The sequence below is a fragment of the Peromyscus leucopus genome, chromosome 1 (assembly GCF_004664715.2).
Source record: "Peromyscus leucopus breed LL Stock chromosome 1, UCI_PerLeu_2.1, whole genome shotgun sequence".
Classification (NCBI taxonomy): domain Eukaryota; kingdom Metazoa; phylum Chordata; class Mammalia; order Rodentia; family Cricetidae; genus Peromyscus; species Peromyscus leucopus.
Window position 1 is genome coordinate 127,938,745 of NC_051063.1, and position 23,254 is coordinate 127,961,998.

General features: G+C 42.8%; 1 protein-coding gene across 1 annotated transcript in view; it reads left to right on the plus strand.

Annotated features, from left to right (window-relative positions):
• Herc2 (HECT and RLD domain containing E3 ubiquitin protein ligase 2) overlaps positions 1-23,254 on the plus strand; it is a 191,645-nt gene that overhangs the window by 120,249 nt on the left and 48,142 nt on the right. The window contains exons 65-67 of the mRNA XM_037198198.1: positions 1,351-1,576; positions 5,657-5,828; positions 8,499-8,685. Coding sequence (XP_037054093.1) covers positions 1,351-1,576; positions 5,657-5,828; positions 8,499-8,685 — 585 coding nt within the window. The remainder of the gene's footprint in view (positions 1-1,350; positions 1,577-5,656; positions 5,829-8,498; positions 8,686-23,254) is intronic.

Sequence of the window (23,254 nt, forward strand, 5' to 3'; positions counted from 1 at the left end):
GTTAGAGAAGAAACTCCAAAGCACTTTCCAAAACAAAACGTGCACAAAACAAACAGAAAACAAACCAGAAAAAGGCCATGGTCATTGTTGATGGTGTGCTGCTAGTGTGATCCATTATTGCTTTATGATTGCCCAAACCATTGCATCTGAGAATTATGCTCAGCAAATCATTGAGATGAACTGTTTGTTCAACCAGTGATTCAAAGGTTAAACTAGCTGGGCTATGATCTTTTGCCTTATCCACCAGACCTCTTACTGCCCACCTGCCACAGCTTTAAATACCTTGCAGGGAAAACATTTCCACAACCAACAGGATGAAGATAATACTTTCTAAGAATTTGTCAAATCCTGCAGCTTGGATTTTTATACTGTATGAACAAATAAACTTATTTTTCATTGGCAAAAATATATCTATTGGTTGTAATGATTTCTGTTTTGATTTAAAAGTACTTGTTTGAACCTGCTTACAGTGATTTAAAATTCATGCTCCAGAACTGTAATCTGTTTTGCACCAACCTAATATTGGAGAGCTGTTAAGGTGGAGCAGTGTTCATCTTGTTTATTGGTGTATTGCTTAATTGTCAAGGTTGGGTTGGAGGGTCTTGGCAAACCTGCCTTTCTATTCTGAAATCCATGCTGGAATATAAAAATCAGTGAAAATACTACTACCCCTAAGCTTTTAGCAGTATTTACTTTAGAAAAAACCTGATGCATTATAGAAGCTATACCTACTTACTAGGTATAGCTAGCTATACTTATATGATAGAGTCTATACCAACACAATAGAGGCTATATTTATATGATAGAGGCTACACCTACTTTATTTTGGAAATGCACAGGATTTGATAGATATTACTGATTTTGTTGCTTTGAGAAGAATATGCCATGACTAGCCCATGGAGCCATATTTTTAATTTGGTTTATGAAAATGAAATTAACATTACTGTTTAGTCTGAAGTGAATTATACTCTATAAAACCTAAAAGCAAATTATGTGAAAAATGAGCATGGTATTTTTATTTTTTCTTTACAGCTTATAGTGTGGTGAATTTACTGCACTTAGCCAAAGCAATGATGTGTCCTGCATCCTCTGTCTCTCACCCAAAAAAGGATAAATTAATTAGAGTAATATTAAGTAACATTTATAGTTGTTGGGAAGCATTTTCATGGTTGATTTTTTTCCCTCAGAACTAAATGTACTCATGCACTTTTGTTATATTTTGAAATATTTTTTTTTTATCTTTAAGAGTGCAGTTCTTTCATGTGCCATGATATGTTTTATGCATTTTCTAGTAAGTGTTTGTAGAAATGATGTGAAATTTAAAACTGAAAATTCTTTCCCCCTTCATAGGTGTATGCTTGGGGGGACAATGACCATGGCCAGCAGGGCAATGGCACAACCACAGTTAACAGAAAGCCCACACTGGTGCAAGGCCTGGAAGGCCAGAAGATCACTCGCGTGGCTTGTGGGTCATCACATAGCGTAGCATGGACGACAGTGGATGTAGCCACACCCTCTGTCCACGAACCTGTCCTCTTCCAGACGGCAAGAGACCCGTTGGGTGCTTCCTATTTAGGTAACAGAATTTAAACCTTTTCAGACATCCTGTAGATTGCAGTAGATATTTTTGCAGTGAGAATTTCATACAATGTGTTCTGATCATATTCACCCTCAGTTCATCCCCTTAACTCCTCCCAGATTTGCCCCTTCCCTGCCTCTTCCCATTCTTACCTTCTTTTTTTTTAAAGTTTAATAATCCATGGACTCCAGTTTGTGCTGTCTGTACATAACTTCTGGGTGTGGGGCTGTTCGTTGGAGTGGGGTCCACCTAATAGGAAAATTGACTGCCCCTCCCAGAAACTACCAACTGTCAATAGCTCTTCACTTAGGAATGGGGGCTCGGAACCCCTTCTCACCCCATGGTAAAGTGTTAACTCAGTTGATCTTGGACAAGTCCTGTGCAGGCAGCCACAGCTACGGAGTTCATGAGAGCACTGTTGCGCCATGTCCATAAAGCACTGTTTATAAATTTATTTTTCTTTGAGAATTTCATGCCTGGGTACTGTATTTACATCAATTTACCCCCTCCATCTTCAACTGCTCTCATCTCCTCATTCATGATTCCTTCTTCTTTAGCACACATGCACACACACACACACACACACACACACACACACATGCACACACATGCACACATGCACACACATCCTTACTGAATCCATTTAGTGTTGCTCATATGTGCATGTGTTTAGGGCTGACCACTTGAAGTTAGATAACTTATTGGGGGACTGGTCCCTGGGAAGATTGAATCTCTCTTTCTCGGCAGCCATTAATTGACTCTAGCTTGCTTCATCAAGTGGTGGGGCCTTGTGAGATTTCTCCCATTCATGTTGGCATGTCAGCTGGTGGTGTTATCATGTTGGTATTGTTTAGGTGACCATATCTTATTGGTCTAGCTTCCCTGTCATAGATAGAAGATAGTATCTTGTAGCAAATGTTCTGGTTCTTTGACGTTGCAGTCTTTCTGCACCCTCTTTCACAATATCCTTTTAGCTCTGGGTTCACTGCTCTTAGTTTCGCCATCGTGATGGTTGTGTGATGGCATCTCACTGTGGTCTTGCTAATGTTAGTACCTTTGGATGTACTTACTGACTGTGGTGGTTTGAATGAGAAATGTCCCTCATAGGCTTGGGCATTTGAGTGCTTGGTCCCCTCTAGGTTGCACTGTTTCAGGAGATTATGGGGAGTTGCAGCCTTGCTGGAGGAAGTAAGCCATGGAGAATGCATTTTGAGAGGTACAGCCTCACCCCCCTTGCAGTTCTCTCTCTGCTTTGTGTTTACTATTGAAGATGTGTTCTCTCAGCTTCCTGCTCCTGGCACCTGCTGCATTGCTTCCCCTAATATTTTAGACTCTCCCTGTGTAACTGTATGCTAAAATAAGGTCTTCTCACAGCCAAAGAAAAGTGACTAATTATGCTTAACTTACTGTTGTTGGCAATGTGCCCCCTTCCCCCATTGTGTTCTGTTTCTCTGGACTTTTTCTTTTTCTTTTTTTTTTTTTTTTTTGTCTGCTGTTTAAAGTTTTTTATGGATACCAGATACTTCACATTCTTTTTTAGATATGTGATCTCTATATGCTTTCTCTCTGGTTTATGGGTGTCTTTTGTTTGTTTGTTTTTATAGTACAACTGTTTTTAATTCTGATAAAGCTTAATTCATTAGCTTTTTCTTATATGATATGGACTTTTTTTTTTAAATCACATCTGAGGTATGATTTTGTCAGTCTGAGGTCCTAAGGGTTTTTCCTCCTATTTTTTTTTTCTAAAAGATTTGTAATTAAGTGGTGGGTTGTGTGTGTAACACCTGAGACTTTCGCTGAAGTTTTCTTTTCCCTCACTTATATAAAAACTGATTGCCCCACTGTAGAAAGCTGTTCTTCTTCTGAGTTGCTCCTACAAATTTGTTAGAAATCACTGGGGCACATTTGTGCAGATCTGTTTCTGTTTTACTCTGTTGATCCTTAATGTCACTATCACACAGTCTTATGTTACCTTCAGGATTTAAAAATCAGGTAGACCTTATTCTTACTCCTTTCAGAATTGTTCAGACTGTTATACTTCTTCAGCCTTTTCACATACATCTTAGCACGAACTTGTCTGTGTCTAGAAAACATCTTGCTGGGATTCTGATAGATAGATACTGTATCAAGTCTACATATCATCTTCCATAAAACTGCAGTCTTGCTAAGTGGAGTTTTCCAGTCTGTGTGCACAAACACGTGTGTGTGTGCGCGCGCGTGCGTGCGCGCGCCCGCTTGCGCATTTTCAGTTAATGGGATCTGTTCCTGACACATTACAACATTATGTCTTTCACTGCATAAGCCAAAGCCTCTTGCAGCCTTGGATTTGTACCAGAGCCTGGTTCTCTTGCCCTTCACAGCTGATTCCCAGGGCTGTCTCATCCTGTGGAATGTCAGGCATCCTCACTTGGATTTCCCCGTTTTCAGGCTCCCAGAGTAGCTCAGTGTTAAGCAGTAGATTTCCTCTCAAAATGGCACCTCGCTAACAACCTCCCCAAGTCATATGGAGTGACAGCATGGGATTCCTGTCCACTGCTGAGTCCTGTCAGAGGAATCTGTCCTACCAAATCCCAGAGTTTAGTTCTTATGAGGGCTGTGGGCCTGCCCTCTGGTCAGGACTCCCAGCTCACTGTGTCCAGTGCTGCCCGGCACACCTCTCCCTCGACCAGGGAACTCTGCAGTTATTGTTTCCAGTGCTGCCCAGCACTCCTCTCCCTCCAGGGAGCTCTGCAGATGGACTCATTTGGCCTGGTCTACTTCTTTTGCTGTCACATGTTTTCTCCCTGCACTTTTGGTGTCCCACTTTTGTGAGTTTCCAAAGCTTGGGCATGTTCTGTCTATATAATACGACTATATTGGTCAGTTTTGTCAGCTTGACACAAACTAGTGTCATTTGGGAAGAGGGACTCTTACTTGAGGAAATTACACCCACCATATTGCCTGTAGATAAGTGTGTAGGATATTTTCTTGATTAATGGTTGATGTAGGAGGTCCCAGCTCACTGTGGGTGGTATCAACCCTTGGCAGGTGGTCCTAAGGTATAAGAAAGCAGCCTGAACAAGCCATGAACAAGCCATTAAGCAACATTTACCATGGGCTCTGCATCAGCTCCCGCTTTCAGGTTCCTGCCTTAAATTCCTACTCTGACTTTTTTCAGTGATGGTTTGTGATATGGAAGCAAGCCATATATGTAAGCAAAATGAACTCTTTCCTCCTCAAGTTGTTTTTGGTTGTAGTGTTTCATCACAGCAATAGAAACTGTAAGACTGACAAAATTTAGACTATATGGTTAAAACTGCAATTAGTAGGGTAGACCATAAAAGGGATTGGAATGCCCCTTAAGTGGATGCCTATCTTTAAAAAATATTTTATTTAATATTTATGCATGTTGGCTGGGCACAGTGGCATACACCTTTAATTCCAGAACACAGGGCAGAGGCAGGTGGATCTCTAAGTTAGAGGCCAGCTTGGTGTACATAGTGAGTTCCAGGACAGTCAGATCTACATAGACCCTGTCTCAAAATACAAAACAAAACAAAACAAAACAAAACAAAAAAACCCAAAACAAAATCAAGAAATATCCATGCATATCTACAATGTTTAGATCAAATCCAACCCCATTCCATTCCCTCCAGTTTCTCTCCTGTCCCCTCATCACTTCTCTCCTCCTCCTCTCTCAATAGTCACCGAGTCAATTTAGTGTTGCCTGTGTGTACATGGTATAGCATAACGGACCATGGGCAACCTTGGGGCAAGCTTCTCTGATGAAAACTGACTTCTTTCCCCCAGCAGCCATCATTTGCTAATAGTTTCTTAAAGGTGTGTGAAACTTCCTGAGCTCCTCTCTCATCCATGCTGAGATTTTTGGCTGCCAAGGAAAGAGCCTTTTAAGAACTCTCCATGCATTGTAAATCATAGGGTGTTCCAGTCTGGCTGATGTCCACAGGTGCTGCTTCATAAATAGCAAAGTGCAGATTGTGGTTTGTGTTCAAAATAACGGAAAGTGGTCAAACCATATAGAAAAAGAGCAATCTGTCATCTTAAAAACAACTTTGGTTTTTGTTTCCTTTTTTTTAGGTGTGCCTTCAGATGCTGATTCTTCTTCTGCCAGCAATAAGATAAGTGGTGCAAATAACTGTAAGCCTAATCGCCCTTCTCTTGCCAAGATCCTCCTGTCACTGGAAGGAAACCTGGCTAAGCAGCAGGCCTTATCACACATCCTTACAGCACTGCAGATCATGTATGCCAGGTAGGCTGTGTGTTGGTTTGTAAATCCTACCTCAATGTGAACTTTATGGTTTTATAATTTTTTTCCATATGTAAAAGCAAAGAGCCTTTCTTTTTCTCCCCCTCCGCTGTCTCCATACCTATTTATTTATTTATTTATTTATTTATTTATTTATTTATAGATTTTCTATTCATTTTACATATCAACCACGGATTCCCTTGTCTTCCCTTCTCCCACCCCCTAGTCTTCCCTCCCAACCCATCCCCCATTCCCACCTCCTCCAAGGCAAGGGTCTCCCCTGGGGAGTCAGCAGAGCCTGGTATATTCATTTGAGGTAGGTCCAATCCCCTCCTCCCTGCACCAAGGCTGAGCAAAGTGTCTCAGCATAGGCACTAGGTTCCCAAAAGCAGGTCCTTAGTGCGTGAGCCGGGGGCCCCTTAAACAGTTCAAGCTAAACAACTGTCTCACTTATCCAGAGGGCCTAGTCCAGTACCATGGAGGCTCCTCAGTATTGGTTCACAGTTCATGTGTTGGGGGAAAGAGAGCTTAGGGGAACGGGAGGTCCTAGCTGGATCGGGCTTTATAATATTTTAATTGACCAGATGTTTATGAGAATGTTGTGCTATTGTCTTAAGTGCTACCAACTGCAAGTCATATATTCTTGCTAGTAATTAATGGAATCTTAGTGCTTTACAAAGAAAACCCAACTGAGTGTTGAAATATGAATCAGAAAATTAAGCTTAAGGATTTTTTTTTGACAATTCTATATCAGTATGTAGGTAAGAGGAAGAATGAGTTGATGCTAATTTAAGATGATGATTCTCACCAGGCAGTGGTGGTGCAGGCCTTTAATCCCAGCACTCAGGAGGTAGAGGCAGGCGAATCTCTTGAGTTTGAGGCCAACCTGGTCTACAGAGTTCTAGTACAGCCAGGAACACACAGAGAAACCCTGTCTCAACACACACACACCCAAGAAAAAGTATTATTCTTTTCATTCACTTGATAAGGTTAGTTCTTACTGTCTTACATATTCTTTTGCTGCTGTTGTCTTGGAATCTGTTGTAGTCAGCTTTCCAGCACTTAAGAAAACACCAGAGATAGTCAGCTTAGAAAGAGGAAGATTTTATTTGGTCCATTGTGGGTCCCCAGCTTTGTGTCTTTGTAGCACGTCATGGTGGGAGCCAGAGGCAGAGCAAAACCTGCTCACCTCATGGTCAGAAGTTGAAAGAGAAGGAAGCAATCAAGGTTCCAGTCCCCTCAGTGATAGGCTCTCCTAACCCTAGTGTGGTTGATATATTTTGCACCCCAATAAACTTATTTGTGGGTCAGAGAACAGAACAATCACTATATTAAACATGGGTTTAGGCGGTGGTAGCACATAACTTTAATCCTAGCATTCAGGAGGGAAGAGATCTGTCTGGATCTCTGTAAGTTCAAAGCCACACTGGAAGCAGCCAGGCATAGTGACACTCCTTTAATGTCAGGAAGTGATGGCAGGAAGCAGAAAGGTATATAAGGAACTAGAGCCTTTTTAAGCTTTTAGCTTTTAGCAGCAGTTCAGCTAAGATCTATTCGAGTGAGGACTCAGAGGCTTTCAGTCTGAGGAAACAGGATCAGCTGAGGAATTGGCAAGGTGAGGGTGGATGTGGCTTGTTCTGTTTCTCTGATCTTTCAGCCTTCACCCCAATATCTGGCTCTGGGTTTGTTTTTATTAATAAGACCTTTTAAGATTCGTGCTACACCCTAGGATTCTTTTACAAATCCTGCCACCTCACAGTAGTGATATCTGGACTCTACCACATGGTAGTTAGCAAAACTTAAGTGAGTGCTCCATCAGTTACTGTGTCCTGGGTGTGGATTTGATAGTTGTATTCATATAACTTAAGAGCAAAGCCTAAAGCAGTTGTTGAGGGGAAAGTTAATCTGCTGCTTATTATATCAAGTGTTCATTAAATATCAACTATCTATCCCTCAAGCTTCAACAGCAACCCAACAGGTTTTCCTAGACTGAGCTAGAAGCTTACTCTGCTCTGGTTTTACCAGTGGTTCTCAGCTTTCCTAATACTGTGACCCTTTAGTTCCTCATGCTGTGACCCCTACCCATAAAATTATTTTCTTGCTACTTCATAACTGTAATTTTGCTACTGTTATAAATCCTAACATAAATATCTGATATGTAGGATAACTGACATGCAACCCCTGTAAAAAGGTTGTTCAATCCCAAAAGGGGTCATGACCCACAGGTTGAGAATCACTCCATTAGAAAGTCTTTCACTTGTCTTTACTGTGTCTGCTAAAATACAACCATGTGTTGTTTAATATAACAATGAGGTTACAGTCTGAGAAACACATATTAATGTTATAAGGATTTTGTTATATGCATGTAATTTAAGCTCACTGGGACCTTTCTAGTTGATACAGTTCTATAAAATCACAATTTAATGTACAGTTCATTGTGGACTGAAATGTTACTATGTGTCTTATACCTATGAATAAGATCAGGATATACATTTTAGCTTAGAACTGTTGGCTACCTGGTTAAAAATGCTTAGTAGTTTTCTAGAACTCATTTACACATAGGCTGTAAAAATGAAGGCATACTATTAGTGAGCACTTGACCCATCCTGCTGCTTCTTATGGTGCCCAGGTGAAAGGGTGGCTTACCACAGTCCCGGCCTTCTGTTCTGACAGAGATGCAGTGGTTGGAGCCCTGATGCCGGCCGGCATGCTTGCCCCAGTGGAATGCCCCTCATTCTCCGCCTCAGCACAGGCTTCTGATGCATCAGCAATGGCCAGTCCCATGAATGTAGAGGAAGGCATGCTGGCTGCTGATCTTGAGGACCGACTGAGCCCAAACCTATGGCAAGAAAAGAGAGAGGTAAAGGGCAGCAGCTTAAGGTGGTGTTGAATTTGAAAGGGAAAGGCAGCTTCTCTGTGTCTAGGAAAGTCTACTCATTCTGTCACTTACGTTTTGTGTCTGCTGTTTGATTTTGAGTTTGACTTAGTAAAATGTATATTTAAAGGGATTTCTTAGTGTTGAAATGAAAATAGATTTATTCTATTAAAAAGTCATTAAATAGAATGCTGAAATGTTAAAAATCAGAAAGTTGAAAAGTGTACTAACTTATTTGGGACTCCTTAGAGACATGTGAGCTCAGTGTAGTGTGATTTGTGGGCCTGCTGTTTCTTCAGGGCTGTTTTGGCTCTCTAGGGATGCTAGGTGAGATGTGATATAAGCGCTATATTGTTCTAAAATGCTACAAGTGGTTCAGTGTTCCATGTTGCCGAGCTTCTTAAACATTTCCTCTGGTGTATTCTCCAATTAGATTGTCTCCTCTGAGGATGCTGTGACCCCTCTGCAGTAACACCATCTGCCCCCTCTGCCTCCTCTCGGCCATTTATCCCAGTGACAGATGACCCAGGAGCTGCCAGCATCATTGCAGAAACCATGACCAAAACCAAAGAGGTCAGGAGCCATCTTTGACTTGAAGTGTAAAATTGCCTTAATTGTACTTAAAAGTTCAGGAGTCCTGTTTAAAGCTAGAACATGCTGTGCTTTGTATATCAGTCACAGAGCTCTCCCATAAAGTTCAGAGACAGTGGCACTAGTGTACACTACTTGGGAAAACTACAGTTTCTAGATGTATTTTTTTAGTTAAGTGTCTTAGTTAAGTTCCTTGACCAGGCAACTCGTATAAAGAAAACATTAATTGAGGGTGGCTCACTTACAGTTTCAGAGATTCAGTCCATTCTCATTATGGAGAGCGTGACAGCGTGTAGACAGATGGGGTGCTGGAGCTGAGAGTGTTACATCTTGCAGGCAACAGGAAGTCACACTGAGGGAAGCTTGAGCAAAAGACCTCAAAGCCCATTCCTACAGTGACACACTTCCTCCAACAAGGACACACCTCCTTTGGGGGCCATTTTCTTTCAAACCACCACATTAAGCATAATCAGTATTTAAGTAGGGAAGTGAGCGTATAAGGAAAGAGGCAAAGAATGAGAAGGGAAATTCTAGAGATTTAAGTAGTTGAGAAAGTTGTAGAGAAGGTATAGAGAAAGAAAGGATAGTCACAAAAGCCTTTTCCAGTGAGATACAAGTTAAAACATAACATCTGAATAAACATGTAAATAACAAAAAGTAAAAATTAAAGAATAAGATGAAGCAGTGTCCTCTCAGCAAGGTGTGGATGTCTTTTGTGTCAGTGTGCATGGTTGCCAGGAGGTTGTTAATCTATGATACCAATAGTAAGTGTGTGTGTCTTCCCAGCTGAGAATGGTTCCCATGACTGAAATCTGCTTTCCTCCACACGTCCCTAGTCCAAGGCCTCCTGCCTGTAGGTTACAGCCTTGCCTTGGGTATGCTGGGTATTGTTCCTTCCACGTGCTGGGCTTTTTGTGACTGAGGCTCTGAGGTGATGTGCACAGCTCACTGTCCAGTGATGGGTGAACTTTATTGCACATACAAGGGTATCTGCAGTCCCTTTCCACAATATGGTGTAACTTACCCAGACAATGGCAGGGCCTTCTCTGGAAAGTTTCTTCTGGTCTCAACTTCAAGCTTCTTGCTACACTTTTACTTCTTAGTAACAGTATAACAGAGGCAGACAGATATAGACAGACAGACAGATATAGATAGACAGATGTCCTGGTAAAGTGGTAGATTAAAAACCATATCTCTGTGAATGGATCAGAAAAAAGTTAAGATTAAAAAAAAAAAAAATCCTGTTGGGTGGTGGTGCTCCCCTTTAGTCCCAGCACTTGGGGGCAGAGATCCAGGACAGCCAGAGCTACATAGAGAAACCCTGTCTTGAAAACCAAACAAACCAAGAAAGACAATCCTGTAAAAGACAGAGCTAAAGGAAACAGAAAGAAGCACCGACAGGCTCTCTGTGAACAGCAGCTGAGCCCCCGACACCTTCTTGTCTCTCTGTACACCCTGTGTCAGCTTGGACAGCCTCTCTCTGGCTGCATTGCCGCAGGTAACGACAGTCCCCACCCCGTGTGACCAGCCTGCTGTGGCTGAGCATTGCTACGGGCTGCTTTAGCTCTGTCTTTTACAGGCTCTACCACTTTACCAGGATGTCGTATCTGTCTGTCTATATCTGTTTGCCTGTTACATTGTTACAGTCATGGGTTTCCATTAAGTGTGCTATTTATTTCTGTCATTGTTTAAGAGCCAGGATTTCCCTCCTAAGTCTTTGAGCATTTCCTTTCATTACTGTTGGGGTAACAATTAAGGAATAAATTGTGTATGTGTTGAGGGGAGTGGTCCAGGTCACACACATGAAAAACCAGGCTATGTCATCTATTTACTTTTTGTGTTGGCTGCCACCTACTTTGAGGTGTCTTTGCTTGAGCACAGGCACTGGAACTCAAAGCCAGTCTGTCTGCCTTGAGGGACCACATGTTCACTTGACCTGACTTGCAGCCACTCCACTTTTCATGCTGGCTGGACTTCCTCACTTGGCTTGGCTCTACTGCAGCAGGCACCCCATCAGTAGATACCTTCCCAGCCTCATACTTAGTACCACACCAGTCACCTTAATAGATTCCCTTGATTCATTCCATAGTTGAATAGCCATCTGTGTAATAAGAAAGTCAGCATAAGTTCCATCTAGAATCAATTTTTTGTTTCTGGCAATCTCCTGGTATGAGACTAAGAGAATTATCCTGAAGAAAGCATAATTTTTGCTTTTAAGTAGAAGGCAGATGGTATGATTTCCTTACTACAAATTTATCAGTGAGACCCAGAGCATTTCTGGATTGTATCCTCAAATACTTATTGTTTCTGATTTTGTTAAACCTGTGAGTTATAGGAGGTAAATTTCCTGTTAGTGTTGGTGTATAATTCATATTTGAAGATATGTAGCTAGTACTTTCTTTTTCAGCAATCTAGACATTTCTTTTAAACATCCCATCAAATATTGTTAGATTTCTACTTCTGCATCTTAAGACCGAAGATACTTTATGTGTTAATAGTTAAATACTCTGCTGGCTGCTTTTGCTGTCATTTTGGAACCCCATTATTTCTGATGAATTTCACTTACTCTTTGAAGGGAGAACCTGGTTCCAGGACTTAGATGTGGCTGTTCTCCTGTTTTCATTTCTGTTGTTCTATGTTTCTGAGATCACAAAAGAAGAGAGGAGTGGACAGCCTTCTGGCTCTCACTCTTTATTGAGTCTTACTGATTTTGCCTAGAGAATGCACAGGGCTAGTGCCTGCCCCTGCTTCACATAGTTTTTAGATTGAGCTCAGAAGTTGGGGGCTACCCCAGCTTTGATGGCTGGGGTCCCTTTCTCCTTTTTATGAGTATTGCCAAGAGACTCTCATTTACTGAAAATAAAGTGGGGACAGCTGACCCAGGTGAGGCACCCTTACAGGATAGGGCCTTGGCAAGGTGGGAGGACTCAGCAGTGTTGAGGAAGCAACTCCCAGCAAATGAGCAGAAAAAGGAGTAAAGGTGAGCAGATGGGGTATGTTTTAATGGACACAGTGAGAGTAGAAAGTAAAATGCTACATTTTTGCAAGGCTTGTGGATAGACCAGAGTGGAGCATTGATGGAACAAAGAAGAGACAAACACAGAAACAGAAAGCTGGAGTTGAGTGGACTGGGCTCTCCATGGAGAATGCACAGGATTCTGGAAACTCAGCATGTTTATTTTACAGAGTTGAACAGGGAGGAGGGGTTATTACATACCTCAGCAGGAGCAGTCTCTATAGGGAACAGTCTGCAGGCCTTAAACATCCCAGGAAGAAAAACTATTGTCTTAGTTAGAGTTTCTATTGCTGTGAAGAGACACCATGACAACAGCAACTCTTATAAAGGAAAACATTTAATTGGGTGGTTTACAGTTTCAGAGGTTTAGTCCACTATCATCATGGTGGGACATGGCAGCATGCAGGCAGACATGATGCTGGAGCTGAGAGTCCTACACCTTGATTGGCAGGGAATGATCTGTGTCACTGGGAGAGACTTGAGCATATATGAAACCTCAAAGCTTGCCTCTACAGTGACACACTTCCTCATCAAGGCCACACCTCCTAATAGTGCCTCTCCCTTTGGGGGCCATTTTCTTTCAAACCACCACAGCTAAGGTGAACATTGTCTATACACACTACAGCATCCACACTTGGGCAAGAAGGGAAGGCTTTGCCATTTCCCTCTGAGCCTCATTTCCACAACCCCAGGATATTTTGCCATTTTCCAGTGTGTCTGAGGCTGATGTCCTTGAAATGACTATGCTCATGTCAACAGCACACATTTACTCAGGACTTCTTCCGCTCCCTGTAGTAAAGAGTAAAAACATTTTTAAATTGTTACCTAAAAATATTAAAAAAATATCTTTTCTGAGGATGCAAGGGAAGTTGATAGTATGAATGGTGTGGTATACACACAGGATTAATTTTAAATAAGATTCTGTGAAAGACTTGTGGAGTAGATGTAGATGAAAGTTGTAATCTAAAATCTGATGAGAAGAGGTAGGTTTCATATAGCATGGCTTCCTTCTAACCTCATATGGTGTATCACCTACCTGTGCTACCTAAGTGGTCACAGTAGCAAACTGTTATTTCAAGGCATTATTCCTTGATGGATGCTATTATTGCTTTGTAAATAAAGTTCCTTGCATTTGAAAATCTGATACATAGCTTAGTGAAGATATTAGGGTCAGTCATGTCTTAATCTGGTTTTAATGTTCCTTCCCCATTCCTGATATGTCTTTGGGCTCCTAGATAAAACTGATGACTTTTATCTCTCTATATTTCATTCTTTCTTTTAACTGTTCATTTCAATTGATTTAGGATGTTGAAAGCCAAAATAAAACATCAGGCCCAGAGCCCAGTCTTTGGATGAGTTCACCAGTCTGCTGATCGCTGATGACACCGGTGGTGGTGGACCTGCTCAAGCTGTCAGTCTGCAGCAGGGCTGGAGACAGGGGCAGGGATGTACTTTCAGCTGTGCTGTCTGGCATGGGCACTGCCTACCACAGGTGAGTGATGGAAAGGCACTGTATGTGGGGCCAGCTTTCTCTGCAAAACCACTGTTCTTACACATGTTCTCATCCTGGACTGCTCCATGGACAGAGGATTAGAAGCAGTCCTTTAAGACAAAATGTATCATAGTTCTCCCCATGATATCTTTTATCCAGTCCATAACTGGTTTGTATATCTGCCCTTAAAAATTGTTTATTGTGTGTGAATATTTGCCTGAATGTATGTGTGCATACCACATTCACACATGGTGCCTGAGGAGGCCAGATCCCCTTGAATTGGAATTACAGATGGTTGTAAGCCACCATGTAGGTGGTAAGAACCAAACCTAGGCTGTCTGCAAGAGTAGCAAGTGCCTTAACCATGAGCCATCTCTCTAGCTCTTGTTTTTTTTTTTTTTTTAAAAAAAAAAAATTTTGCTGGATAGTGGTGGCACATGCAAAGCAGCCAGCCACTAGAGAGTTCTTACCTCTCCGAATCCTCAGACTGAAAGGGCTGAGCTTCTGTCTCTATCCTGCCTTATCACTTCCTCTCTCTACCCAGCCATATCACTTCCTGTTTCTCTCTCCAGTGCTGGGATTTAAAGGCCTGTGCCTCCAAATACTGGGATCAAAGGCTTTGAGATCCCAGTGTGAGATTAAAGGTGTGTGCCACACTGCTGACCTCTAGTGGCTAGCTCTGTACTCTGATCTCTGGCAAGCTTTATTTGTTAGAGACAAACAAATTTCACCACAGCTGTGGGTCACTTGAAATGCAGCCAATGTACATCAAAACTGAAGATATATTTTATTTAACTATGATTTACTTTAATTTGTGGGTCAGACATGGGGGAGCCTTCAGGTATTCCAGCATTCAGGGGTCAGAACAAGAAGCTCTTCTAGCCCAAAGAAGTTGGCTGGCTTTCCTTGATAGGATGATGGTTGGCTTGCGAGGGAGTCCTGAAATCCAGGGTCACTTGTGGATTCTGTACATAGACAGTGGTTTGACATTTTTTGTGACTTAGTGAGGTTCCGGAGAGACAGAAATAAGGACACAATCATCTTATGATTTGTTTGCTTTGTTTTTAAAGATAGGGTACACAAAGCAGCCTTGGCTGGCCTGGAAATTGTTGTGTTGACAGTTTCCTCAAGTCATAAGATCTACTTGCCTCTGCCTCTGCCTCCAAGTGCTGGAATTAAGGCATGTGCAACCACACTTAGAGATGAAATTATCTTTAAATTGTCTTGCAGTGGTGAGATGGATACTCTATGTCTTTTCTGATCTAATATTTGGGACTCTTAAATTAATGATGTCACTTGGCCATTATGTAACTTTATTAAACTAAATTGTTATCTAAATATGAAGGAGATAGAGTAGAAAGAATAATCCTGGAAATCATAGAGTGGGTTTTTTTTATGTTAAATTTGGGGACTGACAAGATTGCTCTTATTCATGTCTCCTTAATTTTTATTTGTTATTAGTGGGGAAAGGTAGCATGCCATCTACATGTGTGGAGGTCAGAGAACAATTTGTGGAGTCCTTTCTTTTCTTCCACTTTGCATGGACTCTGGATCAAACTCAGTTTGTCAGGCTTACATGGCAAGCACTTTCATAAAACTGAGCCAGCTCTCTGGCCCACCATGTTTGGGGCCCCTGTTGAGATACTCCATCTTGCCACAGTAGGGCCTGAGTGGTTTGGTTGTTCCTGGTTCCTGCCCCCTGGCCCAACTTGACTCTGAGTACCTTCTAGACTTTGTCATTTTTATCACTTTCTGCTCCTTTCCATGGTGTTTTTGTCCATAGCAACTCTTCTCTTCCAGCGTATCCCCACGCCCACCCACCCTTTTTTTTGGACATCGTTTCTGTCCTATCCAGTCTTCTCACACTACATTAGAAACCTCGGGATTTCCATTATCACCTCCTGTCCCATTTCTGTTAAGAGGTCTGTTTCCCACCCTCTACCCCAGCGCCTCCATATGCAGGGAAGAACTCATCTTTTTTTTATTCACCAGGCTTCCTTGTTCAACCAAAAATTTTTGTATCTTGATTCCAAATAGAGAGCTTGTGAATCACCCAAATGTTTCTGCTAATAATCACTCTAATGCTGTCCACATTTAATCTCCCAGAGAAAAACAAAATAAGGAACATTAAAAAAAAAAAAAAAAGCTAGCAAAACAGAAACAAATTCCAAATTCAAAAACCTGCACCCAAAAATCAGGCATGCTGACACCTCAAGCTTGTCTGTGTGTCCGCCACCACATGAATGGTGAGAGCAACTCCATCAGATGGAAGTTTGGAAAGGTCGGATGTCTGTTCAAGACAAGGGTAAGCAATGTGAAAGTGTGATGCTGGTAGCAATACCTACAGGGAAGGCTGTCCAAACCCTAGGACTCGCCAGAACCACAGAGTTATTGAAGTATTTACTGCAAGTTAAACTACTTGTTTTCCATGTCCAAAAGCAACAAGGAAAACCAACCCCACTACAAATGCAGCCCCCTTTCTCAGGAATTCACTCTCTTGAGATGTCTCAGGAGAAATTCGGAGGACAACCATGGATGAAGAACGTCACTGTAATTATTATAAGGCAGATATGGGTCACACAAAAATACATGTTGCCCTTTCTCTAAACATAGACGAAAATAAATACCCCAGACTGGCAGAGGACTCCTAAGTGAAATAGAGGATGAGGACATTTTCCAGATTACACAAACGTTCCGAGAGAGCCATGTAAACCCCGCTAGGGTGGTTTTGAAGTTCTGACCCCAGGGACCTTGGCTAGAGTTCTTTATTACCAAAACCTCTACAATTTCATTGAGGTTCCAGGCTTTATACATCAGTCATATATGTCAGAGGTGACCATAGAAAGAGGAGTCCAGGATAACAATCATTTTCTTTTTTTTGTCCTCTCACAAGGAATTATATCCTTGGGCCACCAAGGAGCCTCAGTGGGATGCCAGGAAGTCTATAGCACTTGGTTACAGAATAAATTTACTGAACCCTTAGCTGGTACCTCGATAGCATTATCTCAAGAGAAATGATGGGGGAGGAGGTAGGAGAATTTAAGGACATACATCTTTGTTACTGAGCTTTTTTTTTCATCTATGTGGATTCAACTGTCAAGATTTCCATTGTAGCAGAGCAATCCACGTAAAAGTCTGAGATTGCTTTGTGGGAAGCTGCTGTCCACTTAATCATCAGGCAGGCTGGGTTCTGACTCAACATTAGCTCGTACTTACACCCACCCTGTCAGGCCTAACCAACAGAACCTCTGAGTTGCTGGAGAAAGATGAAGCAAGTCTGCAGTTTTGCTAAAAAAGAACCACGGCTTTGTGGAAAACCACCTTAAATAATGCAGAACCCAGGAAGAGGACCAGGGGCACTCATGAGTCCTCCAAAGATCTATGTGTCACATGCTCAGCATCAAGCCTGTTGAAGACCAGGTGACGGCTCCTCTACGTCCTGTGGGGTCCCTGCAGCTGTCTAATTCCCCACTTGTTTATCTTTCTATCAGCCTGCACCAAATCAGCTTTCTCCTTCTCCGCTCATTAATGCGCTTAGGAAACCAGTGATTATGAAAGTACTCACTGTGAAGACTCTCCTTAATGTGCTGTCTTTTATAATGATCTATGGCACTTATTTATGTTAAAAGAGCATGCATTTTACATTATATTTTCAGAGGAATTGCAAGATATATGCTAATTAATGCAAATATATTTTTGTGGCTATCACTAGATATCATTATTAAATAATAATTACCATATGCTTGGCATTTATATGTGTATGTCAAGCACTCTGCTGGGTACTTATACATATGTGCATATAGACAGACATACAGGACATATACAGCTTTATTTAATTTTCATATGGATCTTAATCATAAACATTTTACCTGTAAGAGGACTGAAATGTAAGATTTCATGGTTAAGGTCACATGACTAGCAAGAAAAAAAAAACACAACCTTAATAAAAAAAAATTGTCTGGTTCTTAAGCACCACAGATCTTCTAAATATTCCATCACCAGACAGATAACTTAGGTTAGGGGTGGGTGGTCATGGAATAACAAAACTAAATTAGGCATTTACTCGGGTCCCTGGGAGACATGAGGAATCACTTCTGAAGCCCACTGATAGGCAGCTTTCCGCTGCCATCCCACTGGAGAGCAAAGACCACTTATGCATCTCCAGGGGCTCTTTGCACAGAAAGGTGGTCTCCAGGTCAAATTTAATTTGTGTCTTCTCTGCCACTTCTGCATGGAACATCTACACTGAACCTTAGCGGTCAGTAGCATTTGGGATCTGAATTGTGGAAAAGCAGTGAGGTTAGTTCCCAGCCTTCAAAAAGCCTGCAAACCAAAGCACAACTTGCTTGAAGCAGTGACGTGCTCCTAGTAGCAAGAGCAGGGCCTTCACAAAAGGAGGCTGGAGGATGAACCTGACAGAACCCTTGCACAGTTTCCAAGGACAGATCCGTGCATGTTCGCAGACATCATATAAGAGCCACACGCCTGCAGTAGAACGGGGAGAAAGACCACGGGTGCTTGGGTGTCAGCTGAGTATGGCCACTGCTCCTTTAACAGATGGCATTTGGTAGGCAGGTCACTGTTTCTGTACCACTCTAGCCCAGCATCTTCCTCTGAGGAAACCTGAGAGAGGAACTACCAGGTCCCAGAATTCTAAGGACAACCTTCTGGAAAGGAAAGCTTTACACAGGACTCCCAACACCACTCTCCTGTGGTCAGGGGAGGAGGAAATGCTGGATGAGTCTCCACAAGTGGGACCACACAATCTGGAGATATCTGGTTGAGGTCAGAGTGCTGTCCGGTGAACCAACAGGGGTCACTCCTCCACACATGGATGCAACCAAGACCTTCATGACCATCAAGAACTGACTGGGTCATCTGCATCTCCGTCCATCAAGATTAGGCCAGTAAGACACCCAAACGGTGCTTTTGCCTGTCAAAGCCTTCTGTTTTAGGAGCTCCGAACAGAACTAATCGAAGTTGTCAATGAGTTAACAACCCCCCCCCCCCAGTTTAGGCTTTGGGTTCAACTTGGCAACCACTGCTTCCCTGCCACAGGAAGTCCTGCCCACTAGCTTCCTCTCACCTTGTCTAGTAATATCCCCTGGCAATTGCTCACACTGGTCTTCTTGATTCCAAGACAATGCTTACTTTATAGGGATGCAAACTTAGGCATTAGATCCAGGTTCTCGGAGATGGTTCTGTATCAAAAAGTAGAGATCCATGGAGTGTGGTGTGGGATGGTTAGATCTACCTCCTACCCTATGAGTGAGGTCTTGAATCTCCTTCCCCAGTGCAGAAGAAATCCTGCCAAGAGTTCAAGAGGAAATTCTTGTGCCTCACCGAATGAAAATTAGCCCAAAGTATTTTCTCAGGTTAGTGGCAGGTGTACCTGGTCAGCTGATTTTGGAGAAAATCATTTGATGACTCCATTGAAGATGTAGTTTAAGAGATGAACGACGAAGCTGGATATGATGGCGCACGCCTTTAATCCCAGCACTCAGGAGGCAAAGGCAGACAAATCTGAGTTCAAGGACAGCCAGAGCTACATAGTGAGGTCATACAGGGGTCTCAAAACAACAACAAAAAACGCAACCAAATAAACAAACAAAAGAGCCGAACTGCAATGTGGGTGAACTACAGATATCAGGACAACCTCCAGTGTGGAACTTGAAAAAAGTCAAGATCTTGGTGCAGGAGCAAAGCAGGCCGCTGAAACAGAGAGGGATTACAGGGATCGCTTCCTCCTCAGAACACCGACAAGGCGTGCGGCTCAGAACCGGAAGCGGAGCGCTGATGTCGGCGTGGAGAGCATGTCTGAACACACGGCTCTGCCTCACCTGTTCCGATGACTGCAACCACAGAAGCTGACCTCGGGGCAGGACAGAAGCCTGTTCTGGTCAATGCCAATGACAGACAGAGGTGTTGGGGTGGGGTGGGGGCGGAGCAGGAGTGCTTAGTTTTTTGTTCCATTTCCACACCCCTGGAGAAGTCTTAAAGACTGGTCTGGAGGAGGAATTTTTCTTCAGGGTGAAAATGCAAAGAATTTCTACATAAGAAGTCGAATGAAGGCAAACTGACTTAAAAGCAAACAGCAAGGAAGTGGGGATTTGGAGGGATTATGGAGGGAGACTGATCCCCGCTTGGCCGCAACCCAGGATATCATCAGCCAGGGGGTGTGCAGAAAGGTCAAAGATTTAGTTATCAGAGGTGGAAGCCATGAAACGCTTCTCGGGCCCGCAGAGCCACGGGGTAGAGAGATGTATAATAATACTTGGTAGAGACAGGTATAAGAGGGGTAAAGGAGCTTTGAGAATTAGTAAGGCAATATGAAGGATTCAGGGAGCCATGCTTTTCGTGAGTCTGAAATATGATTGTAACATTGAAGACTAGGTAAATTCAAGGGAAAAAAATCACACGAGGACCATATTTTCATGTAAGTCTGCACTGTGTTCTCATTTGTCTGTTTTTCCCTGTCTTCAGTTTCTTCAACACACTCTCTTAGCAGTTTAAATAGTTATGAGCAAGTTTTTCACGTAAAGCTGCTCTGCTTACTCCCTATCAATTAAAAAAAATTCCCACCTTGTTTTCCATAATCAGGTAGAAAAAAAATTGATTCTCTTAAAAACGTTGCATTATGGGTCTTTTCCCACATGTTAGAACTAACATGGGGAGTACATGAATTCTCAAAACTCACAAGCCACACACCTTGCTTCTTGCATTATAGTCTCTAGATGAGAAACAGATTAGGGCTGGAGAGACGGCTCAGCAGTTAAGAGCACTGGCTGCTTTCTCAGAGGGCCTGGGGTTCAATTCCCAGCACCGCGCATGGCAGCTCCCAACTGCCTGTAACCAGTGGCAGGGGACCTGATACTTTCACATAGACATACATATACAGGCAGAACACGAATGCACATGAAATAAAAATAAGTAAATTGGAAAAAAAATCAAATTAAGGTTGACACTGAGCCCGTGCTTGTAATGATGGCCCTCTGGAGCTGACCCGGAGGTACGGCAAGTGTGCGGCAGCCAGGCCCTGTCTCAAACACAAACAGAGGCAAGGTGTGAGAAGACTGGCTAATATCACAGGACAAAATCAAGTTGCTCCACATGGTGGAAACGACACAAGCTGTAGCATTCTGACACAGACCACAGGCTTAGAGAAGTCAGAGCAGGCAAAACAAACAAACAAACAAAAGCCATAGCGGTATTTTGTTGGATCCTGAAGTTTTACGGCACAGGAGCTACAGGGAGAGAAGTTTGCAGCTGCATTTGTTTTTATTATTTTTTAAAATCTTTATTTCACGTGCATTGGTGTTTTGCCTGTATGTCTATATGAGGATGTCAGATCCCCTGGAACTAGAGTTACAGGCAGTTGTGAGGCGCCGTGTGGGTGCTGGGAACTGAACTCAGGACCTCTGGAGGAGCAGCCAGTGTCCTTAACCACTGGGCCATCTCTCCAGCTGCATTTGTAAGCCGCCCTCGGGTCTTTCAGCTCTTTACCTACTGCTTCCCTCGCACGGCCTCCTCCACACACTGGAACTTGGCTTCCATTCCACCGCTCCACCGGACTCTATCAAAAGGGCTAGCACAGACCTGCTTGCTAATCTATGCTGATCTAAATGCTGATCAGTTAGGACATTCTGCACCTTTCTGACTTCTGGGCTGCACTGGACACTCACAGTCACCCCTTGAAATTCTTCCTTCCGTTTGCCTGGGTGGCAGCGCTCTTTTCCTGTTCCTCCTTAACCCCAATTCCTTCCTCTTTTTTTGCTTCTGCACTAAACTTCGGTCGATCCTTATGTGTCGCTCGTGACTTTATTTATTTAGCATGGCTGGGGACTGAACCCAGGCAAGTGGACTACCACCTTGCTACATCCACCCCTACTTTTGAGATAGGAACTTGCCGTACAGCTCAGAGTGACCTTTTATCACTATGTATGTAGTCCAGGCTGGCCTAGAACTTGAACTCTGAATCTTCCTGCCTCAGTTTCCCAAGTCTGAGGACTACACCTATGTACTACCACACCCAGTTTGACTTTCTTCCATCTATTCTCCTAAGAATCTTTCCCACTCCTCTGGCAACCATGATGGGAGAATATCTTATCCAGAGCATGAGCCTGGGTAGAAGGGTTTGGCTCGGTAAATATCTGTTGTTGACTCTGAATCACCGTGTCCATGTGAAAACATTTTCTCCCAAGCTGACGTGGTTATAGGTGACAATAGTGTACATGTCAGGAAAGAAGACAGCTCCAGAAAACCACACTTGCTAAGGGTTGTCTTCATTGTATTAGAACTTCCAGCTTTCCTTCACATTGTTCTTTGGGTGTTCACCTGGCGGCAAACTACCTATCTAATTCTGCCTAATGTTTTAACTCAGTGGGAAGGCCAGACCAAGCATCTCCTTAGCTCCCCCTTTAGTTTAACAAGAATAACCCCCCCACACATTTACTTGCTAAACGGAAGCCTTACGGATACCTACCCTGACGAAGCTCCAGCGTATTTCTGGAAAGTCTTCCCACACGGGGGCTCAGAACAGGTTAAAGATGGCGCAGCGGAAGCAGGCTCTGCTCTAACCGTGAGTAAAATGACTTGACCTAAGAGCCTCTTCAGACCCCAAGCCTTGCCACGTCTGGGGGAAACATTTCTGCTGCCCAAAGAATACAGTGCTCTAAGCTGAGCACTGTCATTTTGAAGGGCTCACCGCAGAAGCAGTGTTGAGGTAACACATCACCCGAGCCTGTCCTCTAATAGGGACGTCTGTCTGAAAGACACACTAACCACTCTTCACTCCCAGACAGCAGTCAAGCATAAGGTCACTAAATTCTCCTGTCATACACTGGATGGTGGGATTTAATTAAATAGAGGCTTCTCTAGTTACTCAATTATGGGCTGAAATTCAATATAGCACAACTGCTTCTGCTTTTTACATTTATAAAATATGCAATGAAGCCCTTACATGGGGGCAGTATTCATGCCACAGTGGCTCTGAAACAGACTCCTTAAACAGTACTGCATGATCATCTTTTTTTTTCATGAAATAGGTACAAAGGAGTGTCTTAGATACATGGCACCCTCCTCTGGGAAGAAAATCAAGAGGGACCAGCAGAATTGTCTTCAGTTAGGGGAAGCAAACGATTTCTAATCCATTCTCACATCCTAGACAGATCTGAGATACTATACAAGGTAACTTTTAATTTGAGCCTCCCTTCACCCAAAGCACAGCCCATACATTCTTTCCTAATGTAAAGATTTCCAATAACAGCATCAAACTAGCAGTTAATAATAGGTCCCAGCATGCAAATTACAGTGGTCTCCAAAAATAAAGCTTCATGGGGGAAATATTTGCAAGTTACCACTGTGAGGTAGACACAGTAAAAGAACAGTGTCCTCACACCACGGAAATCTGGATGTCTCTGCGAAACCGGCAGACACAAACACCCAGAACACAAATC